The 20,096-nt window shown below is 43.2% G+C and overlaps 1 protein-coding gene across 2 annotated transcripts in view; it reads left to right on the top strand.

Annotated features, from left to right (window-relative positions):
* Positions 1-806: 806 nt before the first annotated feature.
* The window catches only part of IPO4 (importin 4), a 65,405-nt gene continuing 46,115 nt past the window's right edge, over positions 807-20,096 (top strand). For both annotated transcript variants that reach the window (XM_075276743.1, XM_075276741.1), the window contains exons 1-9: positions 807-963; positions 1,907-1,993; positions 5,109-5,188; positions 10,292-10,333; positions 12,490-12,619; positions 16,538-16,717; positions 16,810-16,875; positions 17,252-17,353; positions 17,646-17,729. In XM_075276743.1, coding sequence (XP_075132844.1) covers positions 898-963; positions 1,907-1,993; positions 5,109-5,188; positions 10,292-10,333; positions 12,490-12,619; positions 16,538-16,717; positions 16,810-16,875; positions 17,252-17,353; positions 17,646-17,729 — 837 coding nt within the window. In that variant the 5' untranslated portion in view covers positions 807-897. The remainder of the gene's footprint in view (positions 964-1,906; positions 1,994-5,108; positions 5,189-10,291; positions 10,334-12,489; positions 12,620-16,537; positions 16,718-16,809; positions 16,876-17,251; positions 17,354-17,645; positions 17,730-20,096) is intronic.

Genomic DNA, 20,096 nt, shown 5'->3' with positions numbered 1-20,096 from the left:
CCCCAGCGTCCGCCTCGCGACAGTTCCCTCTGGGCTAGGCCCATTCGTTTGGGCCTACTCCGGAGCGGGAAGCTGCGACTGTCGGAAGCGTGACAGTCATGGCAGGCACATTTTGGTCCTATTTTGACATGGCTTCCTGCGCCACAATCAGGACCAAAATACGCCATACCTTCCCCCGTGTGAACTAGCTCTGACTGTAGCCTTAGGCTAGGTCCACAACTGCGCTCAGGTTTCCCTTCAGGAGATCCGCTTGGGTACCCCCTGAACGGAAACCTAATCTGTATAAAAAAGCGGTTACTTTAGGAAACCTGAAGACCCCATAGACTATAATGGGGTCCATGTGGTTTCTGAGCGAAAAGGGTGAAAAATGTGAGAGAGATGAACGGAATCCCCATATGGAGTACAAGCGCAGATGTGAACCGAGTCTCAGAGAGACATAAGATTGGTGCTTTGACAAGGTATGGAATACCAAGAGGCCCATATACTGTTCTGTTTATGTCCGCCAATGACTTGAGTCTATAGAAGGATATAGCATGCTCTATTGTTAAACAGATCAGTTATATGGACCGCTGTGTGAATAGATCCATTATTTTCTATGGGTCCGTGGGTTGCCTAAGGTTTTAATGCCGTTTTGTAATGACCATGTGGCTATGAGAGCCTATTGGGGCTGCCTCTCTGATGCATGTACACAGTACACTATGGGAAGCTGGTAGGCGATGCCCCCTCCATGAGAACTCATGCCGAATCTCTGCTCCTCCCGGTCAACAGATGGCGCTGTGTTAGGTTCTCGCTCGGCCTGACACCCACGTGGAGTAGACAGTTAGTGGCAGCTCCCGGTTGCTGGGTTTGGCAGAACCGATATTCCGGTTTAGGTGAAGAGGGAAGTTGTCTGTCATCATGGCGAACATATTAGAGGCTATACTAACAAGTCTTCTGCAGCCGGACAACGCTGTCATCCAGCAGGTAGTGTCTGGGGAAGGAGAGTCTGTCCCGGGATGCTGGGAGCAGACGGGATAGCAGGGAGAGGGCACAGTGTCAGGACTGCGCCAGGGATGCTGAACATGGCGGATACTCAGGGAGACAGTAGAGCAAATGTGGCAGGACCGAGGGGGGCAGTGCAGCAGTGCCTGGCGGTCCTTGCCTGGTACTTCACAGCTGATGCTACTCTGTCATATCTGTCTCTGCTTACAGCAATCCATACCCAGCCCTTTACATCCCTGTGCCAGGCTCCTGTGCCAAACCATAATAGAGATAAACAAACCCTTATCTCATGCAGCCCTGGGGACCAGAGGACATCTTCTGTGGAGGAATACAGGGGACAGATGTGTAACAATAACGTGTAGCCTGTGACTACTCTGCTCTCCTCAGCAGCCTGGAGTGTCTGTTGCTAGGTGCGGTGCTGAACTGGGATGCCTGGTGCCAACCAGTAAGATTAATTCGGATGGGGCCACTGCACTGTGCAGTTATCGCTTGACCCCCCCATTCACAAATCCCTGGCCATTGCATTCACTGTATGTTCTAATAAGAGAGAGTCTGTGTGACCGCTTCTCTACTACCATACAGTGGCTAGGAATGGGATGGCGAGGATTCGATAGGTGACATAACCTGTAAAGGATGAGATCACGTCTAATAGCCACAACATGACCAAAAACTTCACTGACATGCAGCTGGCATGTATGGTTTTGCAAGTAATATGCAATTTCTCTATCAAAATCATACCCACCATTAGAAATTAATCTACCAATATACGAATATACAAACCTGGTGTTCCTCCACTTAAAATGTTCTGAAATTTTTAAAACTTTTTCACTAAAACTAATTTACCTGTAAAAATAAAAACTGCATAGGAAACGCTAGTGTCTACTGGTTTTCTCATGTTCTCATGTCTCTTCTATTACTTTTTCAGGCCACTGCTCAACTAAAAGAAGCTGTCAAAGATCCTATGATTATTCCAGCACTTTGTGGCGTACTGCAAGGTGCCCAGGACCCACAGGTATTAACAAAAGTTGTTGTTTTTTTGCCATTTCTGCAAATTACATACTTTGGGTTTATAGAGGTATTCCAATGAACATAACCGTTTTTAAATTTGTAGATAATTAAAAGTTAAATATTTTTGCAAGTATAAGTACTGAAATATTTTATAGAGTATTAGCCTGGGGCCGCGGTGTTATACAGTAACTGCGAAGTGGATGGGATTCTTGCAGTGTTTACCAGAGCGCTTTATAGCCGCGAGTCGTCCAGTGGGGCCTTAACCGTAAAGATTTTCTCTTAATATGCTTTGGTCTTGTAGTCTTGATCGGTTGCCAATGGATGCAACCATGAATGCAAGATCGAAAAGAAAAATGTAGTGAAACTGTCACTCACTAGTGAGAATATCTAAAACTATATTTTATTGGAACAGTTAAAATACTGCACTCTTAATACTGACGCCACACTTTGCCATATAAAAAATTCCTTAATAGGGATAACAATATCTCGAAATGAGGGGCAACATGGTGGCTCAGTGGTTAGCACTGCAGCGCTGGAGTCCTGGGTTCAAATCCCGCGGGGAACAACATCTGCAAAAATACAATATCTCTAAGTGAATAGCCCTATTAAAGAGAATAAATGGTTTGGACCAATTGTAGTGCGCCAACACTAGGGAGAAAGGACATGAGCTGAATTTGGTAGGCTCAAAGCCTTTCTGTAGTTTATTAAGATAAATAAACTACTCCATAGTTTATTAGTACCGCGGGTGGGAGTGGGGGATATTATGCTGCTCTGCTAAAAACTCTTTTGCTGTACCTGCAAATTTACCTCTGATGATTTAGTCATACCTGTTATGGTTATGACTTTTGAAATGCCACATTAACTGGTTAGGTGGACAGTTTGTTCATTTTTTTCATTGTTTTTACTGGCACATTAGTTAAGAAGAAGTATTTTTACAGATTAGGCTCCTGCATCACAATTGAGCTACATAGGAGTATTGAGATTTTTGGATATCTTTCTAAACCACAAAAGGCCATTGAGCCTACCAAATTCAGCTCATGTCCTTTTTACCCAGTGTTGGCGCACTACAATTGGTGCAAACAAGTTATTCTCTTTAATAGGGCTATTCACTTGAAGATATTGTTATCTCTGTTAGCAAATTTTTTATATGGCCGAATGTGGCTTTAGTATTATGAGTGTAGTATTTTAATGGTTCCAGTAAGATCTAGATTTAGGGTTGGTTCACATCTGCTTTTGTATTCCATCAGGGGAGAGTCCGCATGGAGATCCCCCGAATGGAATACATACGCAATTACAAGCGCTGTGCTGTAAAAGCGCACAGACCCTATAGACTATAATGGAGTCCGTGTGCTTGCCACGCACTGCCCACATGAATCATGTGGACAGGAAAGTAGATTGGGAACTACTTTCCTGTCCGCACAATCCCTGCGGACATCTGCCAGTAATTACACGGACCACATTATAATCTATGGGGTCTGTGCGCTTTTACAGCACAGCGCTTTGCACTTGCGTTTGGTATTCCATTAGGGGGGTCCCCATGCGGACTCCCCCGGACGGAATCCAAACACTGATGTGAACAGGGCATAAGATATCCTCACTAGTGAGTGACAATTTCACTACATTTTTTTTTATTATTATTCCTATAATTGGGTATCAGTTTATCACATTCTGTATATAGTTTTTGCAACATCTAAGGTCATAAAATCAGAAATAATTTCCTTATTGCGGCTGGATATCTTCTGATACATATAGTGTCCCTGTCTGATAACCCAGCTACAATAAGAAAATCATGAGTGGGTTATTTGACAAGTCCCAGATCATAGAAAGTTTCTGCATTTGTGGTCGTATCCATTGGCAATCAATCAAAACAACAAATGTAACCACTAAAATGAGTAGAGGAAATCTTTAAAACTCTACAGAATTTTTAACTACGGTACTTATATATGCAAAAATGTTTAGAGGTTCTCCCATGTTAGCCTTTCAGCCAGGCTGCGTGCAGTGTATGCTTCTCACTTCCTGTATTTCTCTCCCTCCCCTTCCCTCTTGCTGAACGGGACACAGAACACTTCTGCAGGTCAGATAATCTGCAGATTCTTGTACAGAACAAAGTGTTATCTGTGTGATCTCCTTCAAAAAGTGGGAATTACCAGAACACTGGACAGTGATCAGATAACTGCAATTATCTGAACAGATTACCCTGCCCAGGGCAATCCGGCAAGAGCAGTGAGTGAGTGACGTTACTTGTCCTATAGGTCCGTGGTTATAGCAACACAGTGTAAATAATGGGGGAATAAATTCAAATAGCAGGCAAACAAAGCAGAATTTCAAAAGCAATATATTTAGGAAAAGGCTACAATTTACATAAGCTACCAGTATAGATAGAATCCTTGAGATGAGACAAACCCCTTTAACTTTTAATTATCTACAAATATAGATATGATTATGTTCATGAGAACACCCCTTTAATGTGGATAAGCTCAGGGAAACGTTACGCAGCCAAGCTGTGAGGCCTTATTTCTTATTTGTATGGCTTGTGTGCTAGAAGCCATACAAACTTTTTCTGTAATTCTGCTTAGATTGACTTAAAATTTATTTGAGGCTACAGTATGTCCATATTAGAATTATAACAAAAGTGTCTGTGTGTGTGTGTGTGTGTGTGTGTGTATATATATATATATATATATATATATATATTTTTTTTTTTTTTTTTTTATAGGTAACTATTGTGTATGGAGAAGGCTTGCTGAACATTTTTGTAATTTACTTTAGCAATTGTTCTTTGTTTCTATTGAATCAGATGTTGTATTGTGGTGTACATGTAGTGCATTGTAGATATTGTAATCTTTGTTAATCCACATGAGCTGATGTGTGCAAATTGAAGTCTGCAGTCTTTGAAAACCACACAGACATTTTGGACACGTTGGCATGTTCATTTGAAGAATTATTGGTGAAGGGTAAATAACTGTTTTTTTTCCTGGGTAAATCAGGGTTAGCAAATAAAACATAAAGCACTCACTGAACTGTTTTATGCACAGTGTACAATATTTTAATTAGAAAAAAATTGCTTTGATCAGGTAATGCTACAGTGTTTGTTGATTTTGTATTATTAATTGACGCAGATCCGGCAGTTTGCAGCAGTTTTATTACGTAGACGTTTGATTAAAAGATGGAAACAAATGCCAGTAGATCAGCAAAATAGGTGAGTACAAAAGGTCTGATCACTGTCCAGTGTTCTGGTAGTTCCCACTTTTTGTATGAGATCATAGTTATAGAAGTTTTTTTGGCTAAGGATAGGTCATCAATATCAGTTGGGATCTAACTTACAGCACCCTCAACAATTAACTGTTCTCTGCAGCTGATAGAGAATGGAGTAGATGGCCTCATGGTTAGTACTTCAATTCTGTTTTAGCTGTGGAGCAAAAGCCTGCCCCAACTGCTGTTGTGATGATCAGGGACGCCATTGCCTATAACAATCAGTCACCCCTAGTAGTAATAGGAGGAGCACTAACAACTTAATGAAATGTTCAGGAAATCCTGCAGCCATACGTTAGCAGGATAATACCCCACATGGCAAGGGATTCCTACAAAATTCTCCACCAGATTGTAACACTTTCTTGGACTTCCTAGTCACTAGATTTATTGCCAATTGAGTAGTTATCAAACTAGCTGGGGTGCTAGCTTTGGAAAACTGTGAGTGTACATGAGCTACATACCCAACTGAAACATGTGCGGGTGAATGTATTGAGGGATACCCTGTAAGCTTATCCTTTTGCTCTAATATTGTAATTACTTACATATATCACCATTGCATTTACACATAGAAAGTTTCATTGGATTCCAACATCTCTTTGGAGCATTATTTTTCTAAATGAATGTATTAGTGTGTGTATAATATTTTAGATTGTTAAAGGGAATCTGTCATGGTGACTTGGGACACTAAAACCCACATCGGCTCTTATGAACCAGGGGTTTGGTGTCCCAGATCACCCTGTAGTAAAGTCATCCGTGCCCACAATAAAAAAATAAAACTTTATACTTAAGGGGGCTCTATCAGCAAAATTATGCTGCTAGAGCCCCACATATGCGTGAATAGCCTTTAAAAAGGCTATTCAGGCACCGTAAAGGAGTACATCTTGGTTTAATTGAGCATACCCTCTTCCTCTAGCAGTTGTGCAGTGAAGCTGGGTTGTAGGACCTTGGCTTCACTGAAGAACTGCAGATGTTGGGAGCACCAAGGCTCAAAAACTCATCTCTAAGCAACTATAAATGTTTTTTTTTTTTTTTTTAATTGTGGGCCAGGATGGCTTTATAGCAGGGCGATTTGGGAAACTAAACCACAGGTCTATAAGGACCTATGGATGGGGGCGATTGGGTGCACAGCATTTCACTGCTGCAGGAAAACCAGCAGAGCGGCGATGATGGGGGAAGTTATCAGTGGGGTCCATGTTCCCAGTCTGAACAACTTAGCAACCAATCATGTATACTTCCACTGTGTTCAAAATGTATGGGCCTGCTGACGGTAGACAAATACAGCATCTGCAATTCCCAGTGGTCTTGTACAGTTTGAATGGTGTAGTAGCCAGGCACTTTAATCAATACAGGTTTGATATTGATAGGCTATTCTAAGGATAAGGCATCAATTTTATAGTCCTGAAAACCTCTTCAATTAATCTCATTAACTCTACTTCTGCAAACCTGCCAAAGTCACTGCACTTGCAACGTACATGCAAACTGCGCACAGATGAGTGTTGTCAGAAAACTGGGGCTGATACAATGGGACTCCAGCACTCTGCCTGTCAACTTCTCACAACAGGCATGAAAAACCCAATGACATACATCCTTACATATATGCTGTTAACCTAAACATTTCGGTGTTTTGTTATTCCAAATCCGAAAGTATTGATTAAAGATTAGAGTACACTAGGTAAGTGGGTGGTACAACTGTGGTTTCGGAGTGGGTTGGGTCTGTATGTCATGCAGTGCTGCTGTCTACTTGGATTTTATAGCCTAATTTTTAGTTTTAAGCATATTAAATCAGTAACACAGTCAGATAGGTCAGGCTCACAGGAATCTAACAGTTTTTTAACACTTCTTTGCCAAGATATTAATTTATTTCCCAATTTTAAATGAGTAATGGGGAGCACTGAGAATGGCTCCGTTCCTTTAAACTGTTAAGCTCCACAAATTTCTATTACTCCATCCTTCCCCTCTCAAATCTTTGAGCGACAGAGCCAGGGAGCTGTGCTGAAATTTTTCATCCAGCCCTCTATTTTCTTGGTTGTGCCAGTGTATTAGAGCTGAATATTTTAGCAATGGAGTCACACATTTGCATTGGGAGGGGGTACGCATTTCATTCAGGTGGGCTTAGCCTTTCTAACTCTGTTGATGGCTTAATATTGTAAATCCTGGCGATATATATATATCCTGGCGATATATATATATATATATATATATATATATATATATATATAATTTTTTTTTAAACGGGCTTATATCTATGTACAAATTCATTCAGCTATTCCAGGGGTAGGGAACTTTCGGCTCTCCAGCTGCTGTGAAACTACAACTCCCAACATGCTCCATTCACTTCCATGGGAGTTCCAAGAACAGCAGAGCAAGTATGCATGCTGGGAGTTGTAGTTTTGCAACAGCTGGAGAGCCGTACGTTCCCTACCCCTACGGTATTCCAAATGAAAAAACAAAATTCTCAGGATGACAGCACCTATCAGATGATGCATGTCAATAAGCATTTCAGACCTGGTGACATGTCCTCCTTTTTAAAGCAGCTGGCTACTTTTGACTAAAGTGTTATTCCCATCCCTGCAAATTACTACCATTATGGGAGTTACTGGTCCTAGGTCCCAACCACCAGGGCTGTACTTATCCCCCAACAGTTATGAACGAGCACTACTTGGGGCTTGAGCAAAGTGCATAACAGTTCACCATGAGCAGGACACACGTTCATGCACACTGTAACTTAATATGTCTCTAACTCCGGAGCTATGAATCTTGGCTTTAAAATAAGACCACGATCATGCCCTCATAGATATAGAGATATTACTGATGCATAAGATACAAATTGGAGGTGCATATACTCCTGCTTTCCCAGTGTACAGGAGAACATGTGCAGCCAGATAACCCAAGGGGAGAGAGTACCTTGGATATTTGTTCTTGATATCACCCCACTCCATTATCAGTTAGAAGCATTGCCCCTTATATGCTACAGTCACTGCTGAGTCGTAAATACAAGTCATTATACAAATAAAAATACTTTTTTTTCCCCTTTTGTTAATGGGAAAAACAACTAAACACACACTTTATATCACCACATCCGTAAGTACCCCTAAAATAAAATGTGTACATTTATTCTAGATGATAAAAGCCATAAACCTTAAAATTCAGATACCAGAATTGACACTTTCTGATCATCTTGCCTCTCAAAAACAAAAAGTAATAAAAGGATCACAAAAGCCTTATGTACTAACATAGTACAAGTGCTCTTAAAGCTATATTGAAATAAAATATAAAAAGTTATGAACAATAGAGTGTAGAGGATAAAATGGCTAATGTGTTAGATCACTAAAAAGTTAAATTGCACATAAAGCATCGTAGTTATGTGTCAGTAAGATTTATTTCAGCCATAATTCAAAACCTGCTATAAAAAAGTGACCGTTTTCAGGAGGGCTTTTTACATTTTAATGTGACTGTTAAGGAGTTAAAGAGGTTGGAGATGAGTGTCCAAATACTGTGGGTCCGACTGCCAGGTCCCCCAGCGATCAGAGGAACAAGGGACCAAAGGTCCCCCTCAAACCACCTTGTTAATGAAATGTCAGTGCTCTTGCATCCACATCCCCATAGAAGTGAATAAGGCGTCAGTCAAACAATCGCACTGCCACTCCATTAAAAAGGAGGCTTTATGGGAACCTGTGGATAGGAGATAAGCATCTGTAATGGCGACACAACCTCTTAATAAAACAGCCAAGCAATGATGTCCTACAAGTTGTCCAAGCCCCATACTGCGCCAACTCCAGCACAGTTTGAAAAAATGAATAAACAGTAGAGATGAGCGAACACTATTCAAAACAGCCGTTTCGAATAACATGCTCCCATAGAAATGAATGGAAGCGGCTGGCACGCAGACTTTGCTGGCAGCCGGCCACTTAACCCCCGCATGCCTGCTACGTCCATTCATTTCTATGGAAGTGTGCTATTCGAAATGGCTGTTTTGAGTATTGTTCGTTCATCTCTAATAAAGAGCAGATAGTGCCCAATCCCTATAATTTTGGTTCTTATAAAAATGTCTTATGTATTATTTTTTCCTTTTAGAAAGGGAGTTTCAAGGATTTATAAATTGATGACCTATTATTAGAATAAGTTGTCCAAATCAGATCGATGGTAATCCGGCTCCTCAGCATCATTGATTTTTTTAGTTGATTTAAGTGGTATTATGCCCACTGTCACTGACTGTTCTGCAACTCAGTCCCTCAGTCCCATTCAAGTTAGTTGTACTGAGCTGAAATGCCAGGCACTGCGTCTCTGCAGTTTACTGGTGTACAATGAAGAGGCTACAATCTTCCCCCAAGTGCCACAATCCCTTAAAGGGTACTCCCACGTCGCATACTCACCAGTCTTTACTTCTGTAAAATCTTCTTTCTTCCTTATTTCTTGCATCATTTGGGGGGCGGGGTTTCACATGCAACCTGCCGTTCAGCTCCGCCCCAAATTCATGTGTAGCTCCGCCCACCCATATTGGACTATGAAGTACAGACAGCAGCAACTCCTTTCTGTGTTACATACAGGCACTGCCTGTCTCTGCCATAATGAACACCACAATTGAATTAGCTAGCCTGATAACTGGGAGAACAGAAGAAATGAAAGCAGCTCCTCTCCCCTATCTGATAGCAGGAAGCTAGGTCACGTGGTGTAGACACAGGAATAGCTACAGACACAGGCTCGCTCCCGTGCACTTAGCCCCTCCTCCCTCCCCCCTGAGAGCAGGCAGATACATCACTTGACTTTTGAGCAGATAAGTCAAGGGCTGTGTCAACAATGAATTGAATAAAGTGATATAGTGGACAAACAAAGCAGTTTTACTGAAGCAATGTATTTAGGAAAAGTCTTATATCCACATTAACCAGCAGTATAGATAGGATCCTTGTGATGGGACAACCCCTTTAAATCTGCTGATTGGCAGAAAAGAGGGGTTGGCATTAGGACAACTGTCGTCATTGTTTATGTCTAGGAAAATCTCTGTGATGTATTTCCCTATTTAATAATCAGCTCTTCATTCTCTGTTTTTAAGTGTAAAGTCACTTCTGCTTGAAGCCATTCCAAAGGAGCCAGAGTAAGTGAAATTATTAATTTACAGTGTTAATCTGTTAAAAACACAATAAACTGTTTTATTCAAGTGGACTTTTCTCCACATCCAACAACTCTAATTCTTTGTGTCCTTTTAAGGGCTAGTTCACACGTGGGCAAAGGGGAGGTTTTTGACAGCGGAATTCGCTTCAAAAACCGCTCCTTTAACATGGTGGTCTATGTAGACCACTAGCTTTTTTTTTCCTCCTAGCGTTTTCCGCCTGAAGAAGCGACATGACCTTTCTTCAGGCGGAAAACGCCTGAAGAATTGCATAGAAGTGAATGGGAGGCGAAAACCGCGCGGTAAAAAAACGCGCGTTTTTTTGCACACAAAACCGCGCGTTTTTTTGCAAAAACCCGCGCGGTTTTCGCCTGCAGTTTCTATAGCACATATAGGAAAAAGAAAAACGCTAGCGAAAACCGCGTCAAAAACCGCGTCAAAAACCGCGTGGAATGCAAAAAACAGCGTCAAAAAAACTCCCCGAGGTTTTTTACCTCGCACAAATAAGCTAGGCGGTTTTCACGTGTGAACTGACCCTTAGAGTACTTAAGTTTTTATCAAAAGTTGAACTACCTTTGTTGGTCAGTCAGTTCTATAAGCCTTCATGCATGGTTTCCTATTGTTTTTTTCTGCTGCTGTTAACCCCATGATGGCTGCAGAATATTTTACATTTGTCTCTCAGAAGCTCTGTATTATATACAATGTTGTGTACACTGTAGTAGTGGTCCTTGGAACTTGAATGGGATCGGAGCTGCTTCCAGCAATATATATATTGGTTCCTAGTAACAGAGAGTGAACTCCAAATAGGCTAGAAGAGAGACACCTAGTTGCATCAGGTTTAGAAAACATCAAAATTTGTAAATAAGGTTATTAAATGAGAGTCTGAAAGGTTAATGGACCTTAAAGGGGTTGTCCAGGATGAACTAAGAATTAACCCCTAAACTAAACCCCTTCCCCCTGCCTAACTTCTAATTTACTTCAATTAAAAAAAATCTATAATTACCCATATCCCTGGAGCTGTCATGTGACCGCCCCAGGGACACTATCTGATAATCTGGTAATGTTCACCACTTCCGAAACAGAACGTCATCATTATCCCATCCCCATCAATACTTACCAAGTCTTCCTCTGTCTGGAAATGGCTCTTCCTGTCTGCTAGTAGTGGGCGGAATAGGTTAGCTAGAGAGACTGGAGATGGTGGGAGGGGCTAGTAATGGGTGGGATCACTAGGCTAGGGAGGTGGGAGGGGCTAGTAATGGGTGGGATCACTAGGCTAAGGAGACATGGGAGGGGCTAGTAATGGGTGGGATCGCTAGGCTAGTGAAACACGGAGGGGGAGTGTAACAGTGAGAGAGGAGGGGGGGAGCTGAGTGAGAGGGAATTAGTGTAGAACCTACACAGGAAACTGCACAGCAGGAAGCTAACAACAAGTAAACAAATGCAGAGGATGTCAGCAGGTTACTAGCGTTAACAGACCTTTCAAAAAAAAAAAAAAAGATTTTCTGCCTGGAAAAACCCTTTAAATAGGTTCCACACCACCAATTCTTTCCCAAGCAGTTATTTTTGGTGCCTGATAGAATCATTAAGCACCGAGTGGATGATCTTAACCCCTTCCTGACATCTGCTGCACTATTATGGCGAATGCGGGCTCTTTACTGATGGCACTGGGTCTCTGCTGTAATATACAGAGGAGACCCGAGGTGAATACCTGTGATCAGAGTCCACCGGTATTGTATGCCAATAAACCCTCTCCTAAAGTTAAAAAATTGCGGCCCATACCTTCTATGTTTCATTCTCACACTTTGCTTGTCAATTTCTGACAAGTCACTATGCTAGGGCGATTTAATAATCGTTTATGCCAGTTTTCGATGATTTAGCGAAGATTTTAGTGCAGACTCACAGACACCATGAGGATACGACTGGTTTACGACTTGTCATAATTCTGCTGAATTCCCCCCCCCCCCCCCCCCGACACAGGAGATATCAAAACCCCAGTCTTCATAAATCTCTTTCTATGTGTTTAGTTCTGCTGCTAGATTCTCTTTAACTTTGTTTGATATTGGGGTGAGGCACTGTTATGGTTGGAAGTAAAACTATTACATTTTCAGAGTTTTCTCTTAATGTCTTATTAATGGTCTCAGGCACAAAGTTCGCTATGCTATTGCACAGCTCTCTGCAGTTATTCTACGAAATGAGAAGTTGGAGCGCTGGCCACAGTTCATCCAGTTTGTGTTGCAGGCATCTCGCAGTAACGTTCCAGAACAGAAACAGGTAGGATAAAATGGTATTTTATTAGTTTTATTTAGTGTATTCACTAGGTAGGTTCTACAGTGAAGTGGGGTTTTTATTACTTACCTATCACATTGTGATCCATTTCCTTGAATAAGTATTCCGGTAAACAATCTTTTTTCCATCCCTGCACCCATCACCTGATTGTCTGTCACTCTCCAGGCTTCTTTTGTTTTGTGTACACTGCTCTTATATCTCTGAAATACTGTTTTCCCTGTGCCCCTGATCAGGCTCTGTCTTGGCTTATTGATATCTCTTTCTCTGCTATTAATCTATGAAATATCAGCAAAGAGTGACAATGTCGTTTTCATTTTTATTTCAAGTGCAGGGGAGTCTTCAACTTGTACACCACACTAGTCGTACCCCCTCTGCAAAGTGCACCATGCTGGTCATCCAGTCCCCACTCGCCGCATTGGCAGACAGATTGCCAATCACCCCACTGCCATGAGCGAGGTCCACTGAAGAGGAAGACGCCAGACAAGAGAGGATGTGAAGATAGGGGAGTATGAGAATTCCTCCCTCCCCATCCTCCAGTCATCTCCAGGGCTTTCTCCAGGGCCCTCATGGGCATTAAGTACCCCCTCTTCTTCCAGGGCTTGGACCTCCATTTTAGCGAATGAGCCCTACTTTCTATGGAGCTCATGTTCTTTCCTGATTACTCATTGAGGGGCTATCATTTTAGGTGGGCTTTTGTTTTTCTTGGGGACCAGTGTCCTGACCTCCGGTACTTTTATTAGGTCTCCACCAGGCCTCTCGATTCTCTCGGTCGGCGTCTGTGTCGGGAGTGCGTCACCCCCGGCCATGACTTCCACTTTAGTCCTGGGCCCTGGGCGGGGAGTAGGCTGCAAATAGACCCGCCCCTTTCGCGGGCTTCCTGGGCCTTCAAACTCCTATGACTTCCCAATGGCTATGCAGCAGTCCTGTGAATGTTTCCTTCCTCTTCTTTCCCTGAATGTGGGAAACTCAAGGGGGAGGACCTTTTTGTTTTCCTCAGTAAAAACTTCTTGTTTATTATCTGCTCTGCAGCTGCTGCTACTCTTCTCTCAGGCCTTTTTTTTTTTAAAGCTCCTGGAGAGTCACAGCACCTGTGGTCTTGTAGTTTCACCCCTGGGTTACTCCTATTTTCCTTGGGTCACCTCTTCCATGTCCTTCCTTGAAGAACCATCTCGCCCTTTGGCCACCTTGGTGCTGCCACATTTTATACGTACTCGCGCTGTAACAAGTTGTTACCATGCGGCCAGCTGAACCCATCTGATCTCTCTGACTTCTGCCTAAGCCAGTTCAGGACCTTCCCGGCCTCTCTCTGGCAGATCCCCAAGATTGGGCGGCCTCCCTTTCCCAGGCTATTGGTGATGTTGCTAGACTGTGGTGGAACTTTTTAACAGCTTCCTTCCCACATTGCTGCTCTGTCGACAACTTCTAAGCCACTACCTGGGCCCCCCTCATTATTCCAGTTACAGGAGCTGTCCTTGCAAAAGCACCAGGAAATCATCCTACAGATCATTGTGTTTCTCCCCTTCCTTTGGGCAATCCCCGGATAGGGCCACAACTCTGGGCTCCACTCCGACAGGCAGAAACAGGTCTCCCTTGCATGATCTACTGGGGGTTCCCCTGACTCCAACCTGGAGCATCATCTAGTCACATCAATATCTGCTATGCAGGAGTTCATCTGTGTGGTCAGAGATATTCTGTATATCTCAGAGGACCCGAATTCTACTTTTTGATGACATCTACTTTCGCCACAGTTGCCACCTTCTATTGTGTCTCCAAGCAGTCAGAGCCTCTTGCGGCTCTTCCAGGCTACTAACCTGCCTCTGCAATCTTTCAGACTGAGGGTGTCCTCCCCTTCCACTTGAGTCACTAAGGCGGCCTTCGTAGCAGCTAGCTCTTGCTTGTAGCCAGCTCCTCCTTTGGCCTTCCTTAGTTGCTTCTTCGGTCGCATGGCCTGCATTCCCTGGGCCAAATGGCTCCAGAGGGTCTTTTCAGTGATGCCTCCTCCAGGACAACCAGCTGCTCATCCCTCAAATTCCCTTCGGGTGGGGGAACGGCTGCTCTCTTTCCTGGAGATCTGGTTTGCCAGGTTTGACATCTACTGTGTCCGAGAGGTGGTAGCAACCAGCTACTCTATAGAGTACTTCCAAACTGAAGGTTTTTTTTCTCATCCACTTCTTCCCCTGCTTGAGTTGCCACCTTTCTCCAAGCCGTCTCCACTCTTCAGCGGCAGGGTATCATTGTCCCAATCTCTGCTTTAGAACTTTTCAAGGGTTATTTATTCCTACCTCTGTTCTCAAGAAGGGCAGCTCTCTTCATCCTATCCTTGTCCGTATCCGCAGGTTCCACTTGGAACTCCTGCAATCGGTGGTGGCATCCCTGAAGACTGGAGACTTCCTGTCGTCTTCCACATTGCTCACCTCTCGAGTTTTTCCCAGATGATGGCATCCCTCCTGACCATCCTTTGTTCCAAAGGAGTTGCAGTGATTCTGTACTTCGACCTCCTGGTGTAAGCTCCCTCCAGGATATTCATTAGTATCAGCTTGGGAATGACGTTTGATATCGTTCGCAGGTATGACAGGCTCATCAGTGATGACAAGTCCTGTCTCATGCCTTCTCAGTGCATGGAATTCCTGGGCATTCTCCTCGATATGCAACTGGGCAAGTTTCTCTTCCCAGAGTCCAAGATCCTGGCATTCTGATCCGGTGTGTTCCTCCTTTGGAGGAACTTGCCTTTCTCTCTTCACTTCTTAAAAATTCAGGGAAGCTGCAGGAGCCACGTGTCCTGTTAGAAACCTCCCCCCTCTCTTGTTTGGGCGTAGTGTCTTGACACGGTACTGTTGGCAGTCCTCATTCCATGCGTGGTCCGTTGGGCAGCAGTCTGCCTAAGTCGAGGTACGCTCATCCAAGTTGAGTGATCTCTTCTCCAGAAGAACTTTCTCCAGTTATCCTCCTGTTTGGGCAGTCCCAACATTGTCCTCTTTGCCTCCCGACTGGACCATAAGCTCTCCCACTACATGCTGAGATCCCAGGACCGCCAGGATATAGCCACTGCCCTTGTGTATTTCCTGGTCGGACTTCCCCTTTCTGTACCTGCTCCCTTCTCCTCCTCTTCTCCCCTGGGTTCACAAGTCACTCAAGACTGAGGGGGTTCCAGCCATCTTGTTAGCCCCAGTTTGGCCCTGTTATCTGGATCTCATGTTCCTGCTGGCCAACGCTCCTTGGCCTCTTCCTTTGCCCTTCTGTCTCAAGGACTGCTTTTCCACTTTAGTTATGCTGCATTCTCCAATTCAGTTCTGGACCAGCGTCTTTGTCTTTGTTCTCTCAGGAGGCAAGGGTTTATGCCCTTTTCAGAAGTCCCTGGCCTCAGGCGTAGTCCTTTATGCTAAGAGTGCTCCTCTCTGCTGTCTTCCTGTGGAACCGTGAAGCTTAAAAAAATAAATAAAATAAGATTAAAAAACAAAACAAAAAACAAAACCCTTTAAAAAGTGTATAAGAACAGGGCTAATATCAATTTCACTGTTCTGACAAAAATGTAAATTATGTTTAATTGAAATGACAAATTAATCCAAAAGTCATTTGACTGTAAGATCAGAAACATAAACTGTCTCATATGCAACTTATATTGAAGTCTATGGTAAAAATGCTTGTAACCAAAATCTAACAGGACTGGATTGTTGCATCATAGTCAGTTTTTGCAGTGGGGTGCCATAGATAGACATAGAATTTTTGTTTTTGTCAACTTTGATGCACCTTTTTGCCATGTGACAAGTCACCTTGTAGCCCTAGCCATATACCTTTGCCTAGTGACGGCCCCATGATGCTCAGCTATTGGCAGTCATTAGGAATGCAAATACAAACGCACACACGTAATAAATATGTTCTTCATATTTTATGTTATCTTTTCAGGTCGGTCTTTTGGTTCTGCGCTGTGCACTAGATCTTGCTGCTGAAAACTTCCGACCCCACTTTCCAGATTTAATCAAACTTTTTAACCAAACTCTTGCTGATCTTCAGAATGGACCTTTGCTGTTCTTAACCATTCAGTCTATCACAAGTATAGTGCCTCAGCTGGTTGGCAATGAAACTGTAAGTACTGTGCAGCTCCAAACTTGTTTTTATCCATGCTTTCAGTCGCGTGCAGTTTCTTTAGTTTTTTTTTTTTTTTTTGTTTTGTTCAGAATTTACTGAGGCCTTCAATTCCGAAGTTGGTTACTGCGATCAAACAGTTAATACAGATTAATGAGGTAATCCTGTAGATCACATTCTTTTAATTAAAAATTAGATACAAATTGGTGAGAAGCTGCATTAACACTAGTGTCTAGGCCTAACGGTGACTTTACTTATCTTACGGGTTCAATCCATGGAATGAAGATTTTTAGGGTATCGTTGCACTTCTGCAGAATGGTAAAATATAGCACTTTGTAAAAGTCAAAATGTGGAGGTGCAGCCTGGTTTTAATATCTGCTACTTTTTTAAAGGAACACATTTGTGAGGTAATTTAATGGATCTAGAGAAACCTTTTTATGAAATCTTCAAGCAGTCCTAAAATAGAGTGAAAATGGGAACTACAATGACAACAGTCCATAATAGGAGAATTGAGTTATGTTTTTTTTTTCTTAGGTCCAGGCATGTGAAGCAATGGAAGTATTTGATGAACTGATGGAAAGTGAAGTGTCTGTCATTGTTCACTATCTATCAGAAGTTATCCACTTCTGTCTTGAGGTGAGGCAAACTCAGCATTGTGTTTTTCCTTGCAATAAAAAAAACAACACACTGTCATTCACACTGGAACTTCTTAGTCATGTTTAGTGCTCTCATAACTCTCATTTAATGCAAAATACAGTTATTTCAGCATAAAGATGACATTTATTGTTGAGGTTCCAGCCTTTTATCCATGTTTAGTGCTTATGAATTATTGCTGACTTTATTGTTGCACTTTGCAACTCAGGAAAAGCCTTGTAAGTACATAATGGTATCTTGTTAAATGTGACTTTGTTCTGTTTTTCTTGTGCAGATTGCAATAAACACATCACTGTCTGATAACCTCCGTGTGAAGTCGCTTTACTGTATTCGCTTCCTCATCAAGCTTAAAAGCAAAGTGAGTTGCTGAACGTTTGTGTAACTTATTATATTTTCCATAGCATTAAGTGAATAGCAACAGTACTGAATGAGCAATTGACAGGTAATCTGTGAAATGAAAACAAATGTGGGAAATACTGTACACTTATAACTTCACCTTTTTCTGATATAATATGTAAAGATTATCTTTGTTTACACAATGTGTGAGAAATTGAGTTTAGACAACACCAGGGTCTCCTTATAAAATAACATAGTTTAAAACTGAGGAGTTGTTGTTCATTCCTGTTTTTAAGATGTTTTTGAGATAGTAAACCTATTTCTCATTTATATCATTGGGGGTCACAACACCATAGGTATAGGAACAGCCACGAGGAGACTGACATTAGGAAATAAGATATTGTTTATTCCGCCCAAGTGGGCTAATGCCCTCTCCACAGACAGGACGTTAATCAGTTTTAGCTTAGTGCAGACATGTCCTGCTTGCAGGTCTTCTGTTTTTTGTTAGTATAGATTTCTTTCTTTTCTCTGTCAAATTATAGAAGTTTCTCAGTGTGCACAAAAACATTAGTTGTAGGGGGGCCACACGGTGGCTCAGTGGTTAGCAATGCAGCGCTGGGATCCTGGTGTTCAAATCCCGCCAAGAGCAAAAAACCATCTGCAAGGAGTTTGTATGTTCTCCCCATGTTTGCATGGATTTCCATCCCACATTCCAAAAAAGACATACTGATAGGGAAAAAATAAGTACATTGTGAGCCCTATGTGGGGCTCACAATCTACATTTAAAACAACAACAAAAACATTAGTTGTACCATCCTGTGGCCCCATCTTCTCACTTCTACAGGCAGTATAGTTCCTCTTGGTTTTACCTAAACCTTCTCGCAGTTTCAGCTTCTTGTTCCTCTCTTGACGGTCCATTCAAGGGTTTGGATACCTTCGGACAACCATTTCCTGAGGGCCCTGGCTTAGGACATTTATTTGAGTTGGGACCCCATTCTTCGGGCAATCATGATTGCTGCTGTTGGCAATCTAGCGTTGCGGTCCTCTGGGCTGGCGTCGATAACTTTACCAGAACCTGCTGGTCCAGAACATTATTATTATTATTGTTTATTTATATAGCACCATTAATTCCATGGTGCTTTACATTTGGGGGTTACATACAATTCACAAAATATACAGGTACATATCATACTAACAGTGATCGGCTGGCACAGTGGGGTAGAGGGCCCTGCCCGCGAGGGCTTACAATCTATGAGGGAAGGGGGTAGAGACAGAAGGAGAGGGGGAGACTGTACAGATTGCGGTGCGGTGATAGTGTTATTGGTAGGTTGTAGGCCTTCCTGAATAGGTGAGTCTTCAGGGCCTTCTTGAATCCTGTGATTGTGGGGGTCAGTCTTATGTGTTGTGGTAAGGAGTTCCAGAGTATGGGGGATGCACGGGAGAAGTCTTGGAGACGGTTGTGTGAGGAGCGGATGAGGGCAGAGCGGAGTAGGAGGTCGTTGGAGGATCTGAGGTTACGTGTGGGCAGGTAGCGGGAGATGAGGTCAGAGATATATGGAGGGGACAGGTTGTGGATGGCTTTGTATGTTAGCGTTAGTAGCTTGAACTCAATTCGCTGGGCTATGGGTAACCAGTGGAGGGACTGGCAGAGGGGAGCAGCCGATGAAGATCGGGGGGTGAGGTGGATTAAGCGAGCAGCACAGTTTAAGGTGGACTGGAGGGGGGCGAGGGTGTTTGCCGGGAGTCCATGCAGAAGGGTGTTGCAGTAGTCTAAGCGGGAGATTATGAGGGCCTGGACGAGCATCTTGGTAGTTTCTGGGGTGAGGAAGGAGCGGATTCGGTGGATGTTCTTGAGCTGGAGGCGACAAGAGGTGTTGAGGGTTTGAATATGTGGTTTGAAGGATAGGTCAGAGTCCTATCCTTCAAACCCCTGTCCCACAGGCCCTATCCATCGGGCCTGTGGGACAGGGGTAAGTGGGGTTCCATTAACTTTGATAGATGGGTCAGGTGGAGGGGCCATACAGGATGGGCTGAAGATGATAAACTCTGTTTTCTCCATGTTGAGTTTGAGAAAGCGGGAGGAGAGGAAGGAGGCTACAGCCGCTAGACAATCTGGAATTCTGGCCAGCAGGGAGGTAATGTCTGGTCCAGAGATGTATATTTGGGTGTCGTCGGCATAGCAGTGGTACTGAAAGCCATGAGATTCTATGAGTTGGCCCAGGCCAAGGGTGTAGATGGAGAACAGGAGGGGTCCTAGGACGGAGCCTTGGGGGACACCTACAGAGAGAGGGCGTGGTGAGGAGGTGGTGTGCGAGTGGGAGACGCTGAATGTGCGGTCAGAGAGGTATGAGGAGATCCAGGAATGGGCCAGGTCTGAGATACCAAGGGA

Source organism: Leptodactylus fuscus, chromosome 1 (genome assembly GCF_031893055.1).
Source record: "Leptodactylus fuscus isolate aLepFus1 chromosome 1, aLepFus1.hap2, whole genome shotgun sequence".
Classification (NCBI taxonomy): domain Eukaryota; kingdom Metazoa; phylum Chordata; class Amphibia; order Anura; family Leptodactylidae; genus Leptodactylus; species Leptodactylus fuscus.
The sequence above is the reverse complement of the archived record's forward strand: the minus strand, read 5'-3'. Positions and strand labels throughout refer to the sequence as shown.